Raw genomic sequence first — 4,115 nt, 5'->3', positions numbered from 1 at the left:
GCAATCCCATAGCAAGCAACATGATTGCATCCCAGAATACATCATCGGAGAGATCAGGCATTGACTTCTATTTAATAGAATTCGTGTCTCCCGATTGTTTCGCTTACGCTTGTGTGTGAGACTCAGTTCTATCAAAGACTTTTGTTTTTACGTGTATAAAAAGTCTACTTTATTTCAAGAGAAGGGATGATTACTATCTGAAAGGATATGTTCGTCCTGACACGAGTCCTTCGACTTATGACCTCTTTTTCCTCCTCAGAAATCAACATCACGCTACATTAGATACAATATTAAAGATTCGCAGTATCCGAAAAGAGACTATACTGAAACGAATCGCGCGCATTCCTTTCCCTGCAATTATAAGTGACTCCTTTTATGTATATATAAATTATATTTGATACATTTACTTTACATTCTACAAACTATATTGGTATTTATTATAAAATTATTTTATGATAAAATATTTGAACTATTTAATTACATAGCGTTTCTCGCAAAACAGAAATATTTTATTTTGGCAGACAAAATGCATGAGTACAATCAAAATTTTTATTTAAATTAGAACATCTTTTTTTTCGTTATATTCATCATTAATGAAACAAAGCAAGATAATAAATATCTGTTTTGTGAAGTGATAAGATATTTTTAACATCTTATTTTCTAATTATTTCAATTAAAATATTGTCGTTTGCATAATCTTTATTTTCGAGAAAATAGCCAAGGAACAGTAGTGCAATCATCCTGTCGCACGATCATGATAAATGATAACCGAACTTGGGTATTCGGCTTACGTTGCGCCCGTCAAGGATCCACGGATTTGTTACACGTTGGTTGAATTTATAACGGTGCACGAAGCAACGAAAATTCACACAACGACATCACCGAGTCAATGGAATGTGGCGAAAACTCACGTCGTATTAAGTGGTCCCGCACTTTTCCGTCGAAAGAAAAATTTATAGTCGACTTAGCGAAGGAAAATTTTATCTTTCTCCCGGCGCCCACACGAAGGATAATCCTTTGTTGCCGGCGTGTTTGGCTCACAAGATTTACCTTGTCGTCTTTTAATATTTTACAACGTGATGAAGTTACCCTTCAAACGCGCACAAGTGTCGGATCTTGAATTTTGTTGTAAATTTTCTGTACTGGCAATAAAGCAATTTATCTAGCCGTTTTAAAATAATTTCTAATTAATTTTCGAAAATAGGCTATTTAGCTTATCTACAAACACGTAGCTATTTTAGCTAAACTGGTCTCGGGTTTTGACAGCCTCAGGTAAGCGCATGCCATACATGTTTACTTTGTGATCCCCGAAGGCAGACTTGCTAAAGATATACGAATTTGCTTTCGCAAACTCAAAGTGCATATTAAGAATTTTTATTAGCTATATTCATTATTAATCCATAAGTGTTCGCATACTCAAGTACTAGAGTTCAATTTTATCTATATCTTAATTTATTCATTTTATGTATAAATTTATTTATTTTATGTAATAAAATTTTTTTGCAAACAAAATTTTTATTTTTATTTATTAGTAATTATAAACTGAAACATGTTTTAGGCATAAAATAACAATTTTCAAGCATTGGAAATTAAAAGAAATCTATAATATTTTTTAAATATTTCTTATGCGAGCGTTTATGAATTAACTGTTACTGCATACAAAAAATCATTTTACTGCTATAAATAGTAATTATTTTAGTTTACTTTTTTTCTTTTAATAATTATTTTTAATTAAGATAATTTTCTTGATAATAATTTTAAAATAAATTTAAAAATAGATTTATTACAAATTTTAGAAAAATTCATTATCCAATACTTAAAACAAGAATTCATCTTTTCTAGAACATTATACAATTCTATCGAAGAAACTACTTTATATAAGCTACTTTATGTAAGCAAATTAAATTCGTTTTAATTTAATAATCTTAATTGAAGTATATATTAAACTTATATATTGTTAGTAGGATTTATAGAAAATATTTTGAATAAATTTGATACTTGTGATGAACTTTTATAATAGATTTATGAATGGATATATAAACTTATAAAATTTTTAAAGTATTTAATATTTATATGTATAAATTAATATTTAAATACAGTATTTTTCTGTTTGAACAAATTTTCTCAATCATTACGGAAGTTTAGATAGAAAAACAGTTTGAAAATTGGAGGCGAAAGAATGATCGAATATGATCTTCCATGTGATTTCTAAATTATATTCAACTTTCGTGTAAAATTCGATGGACACTTGACAAACACGAATATCATTTGAGAGGCACTATATTTCTATTTTTGTGGTCATCTTGCCTCACGCCCCGCTATCAGTTTCATCGAAAAATGATGTAACATGCATATTTGTCAACATACCAGTCAGAACTTCATCAATAAGAGGGAGATGTTCGTATCTAGCAGGTTTCTGGGCAATACTATATAAAAGGCGTCTCCTCAATTTTGATCTTATAACGGGATACACAGTCGTGATCAGCATCATGAAGGCTCTGGTAAGGCTTAACAAAATTAATAAAGAATTAATTCACGCTAATCTTCATTTTTTGTTTTTATCATACAATTTTTGAAAAATACCAAATGTTGTTCACACAGACAAATCTGTTTTAAATTAGCTACTGTCAAGAATTACAAATGTTGATGTCGGTTATAATAACGCGAGCGTATAATCAAATTTGAAATCAGTCATATTTTAATTAAAGAATATTGTGTAATCCATTTTATTCAAAATTCTATATTTTTTCTCCGAGATACTTCTTCTAGTTTTGAATCGATCAGAAAAAAAGAAACAATTTTTTTTCAGACCGCCACACTTCTCTGCGTGCTCGTAGTGGCTGCATTTGCTGCACCCCCGAATTCTTTGCATGATACTTTCATCCCCATCGTAGCTTCGCAGCAGGACGGACCAAATCCTGACGGTTCATACAGCTACGGCTACCAGACCGGAAATGGCATCCAAGCACAGGAGCAGGGTCAGCTTTTCAATATCGCCAAAGATGAGGACGCTCTTCGTGTTCAGGGATCTTTCAGCTATACTGATGACAATGGCAATCCTATCAGCTTGAGCTACAGTGCCGATGAAAGTGGTTTCCATCCTCAGGGCGAGCATCTGCCAATTGCACCTCCGATCCCCTCTGCTATCTTGAGAGCTTTGGAGTACAATGCCCAGCATCCCGAGGAAGACAACCTGTAGAAGCATTATAGTAACGTACAGACTATTTAGACTGAAATTTTATCAGTGATACTTCGATCTTATAATCTTTAGTATTACGTGCAAAATTATGTGTATCTCCTACTGTTGATATAAGAATACGCGAGACGTGAAGTATAATACACTTATTTAGACGAAGAATTCGAGTCAAGAGAGAGACAAATTGCCAAATTAAGATGATATTTTTCTCTTATCTATTTTACAATACTATAGTCTCATTTGTCGTGCTCAAAATAGTAGATATATTAACAAATATTAATTCAGTATCATTATATATATAATTACAATGAGTTAAAGATTTCATTGAAAATTAAACGTATCAAAATTACGTGTAATGTCTATCACGATTTTTGGACTTTAAATCTTTAGCTGCATTTATAATTCTAACATATTCAAATAATTTAGCAAATTTCCTTTGGCGACAGTGTTGTCCCAGGATTGAATTAGTGCAGTTAATTAGCACCTGCTGTATCAATTAAGGAGTCGCGTAGCGCACATACTGTGTATACAAAACCACAACCGCAACGTTTATATTAAACGTTATTTCTGTTAACTGTCAAAATAAACGCGTTTGAACGTTGACTCGCGTATTTTTTTCCCTCTATTAAAATTTATCTCATCACTATTCCGCTCATTAAAACGTATCAGATCGCTTGTAATTTGAATACGTCGATGATCGCGATTGAGCCCGATTGGCTAATTCGCAATTATATGAATAAACACGAAGTGATATTTAATGGCAAGCCGAATAGGTGACGCAATAATGTGATCGCCAAATGTGACAAAATAGCGAGAGATATTGGCAAAATTAGTAATGTTGTCGAATATATACATAGACTTTGGTCCGCGAAATTTCGTATCACGTAATCTTTTAATGTATATAATTATATTATATATT

At 31.8% G+C, this 4,115-nt stretch overlaps 1 protein-coding gene across 1 annotated transcript; it reads left to right on the top strand.

Moving 5' to 3' along the window:
- The first annotated feature begins 2,411 nt into the window (after nt 1–2,411).
- Nucleotides 2,412–3,799, top strand: LOC108763215 (endocuticle structural glycoprotein SgAbd-8). The gene is made up of 2 exons (XM_018510646.1): nt 2,412–2,501; nt 2,810–3,799. Exons 1-2 carry the CDS (start codon nt 2,490–2,492, stop codon nt 3,197–3,199), a joined length of 402 nt encoding a protein of 133 aa, XP_018366148.1. The 5' UTR covers nt 2,412–2,489; the 3' UTR covers nt 3,200–3,799.
- The last annotated feature ends 316 nt before the right edge of the window (nt 3,800–4,115 follow it).

Source organism: Trachymyrmex cornetzi, unplaced genomic scaffold, assembly GCF_001594075.2.
Source record: "Trachymyrmex cornetzi isolate Tcor2-1 unplaced genomic scaffold, Tcor1.1 scaffold346, whole genome shotgun sequence".
Lineage (NCBI taxonomy): Eukaryota > Metazoa > Arthropoda > Insecta > Hymenoptera > Formicidae > Trachymyrmex > Trachymyrmex cornetzi.
The sequence above is the reverse complement of the archived record's forward strand: the minus strand, read 5'-3'. Positions and strand labels throughout refer to the sequence as shown.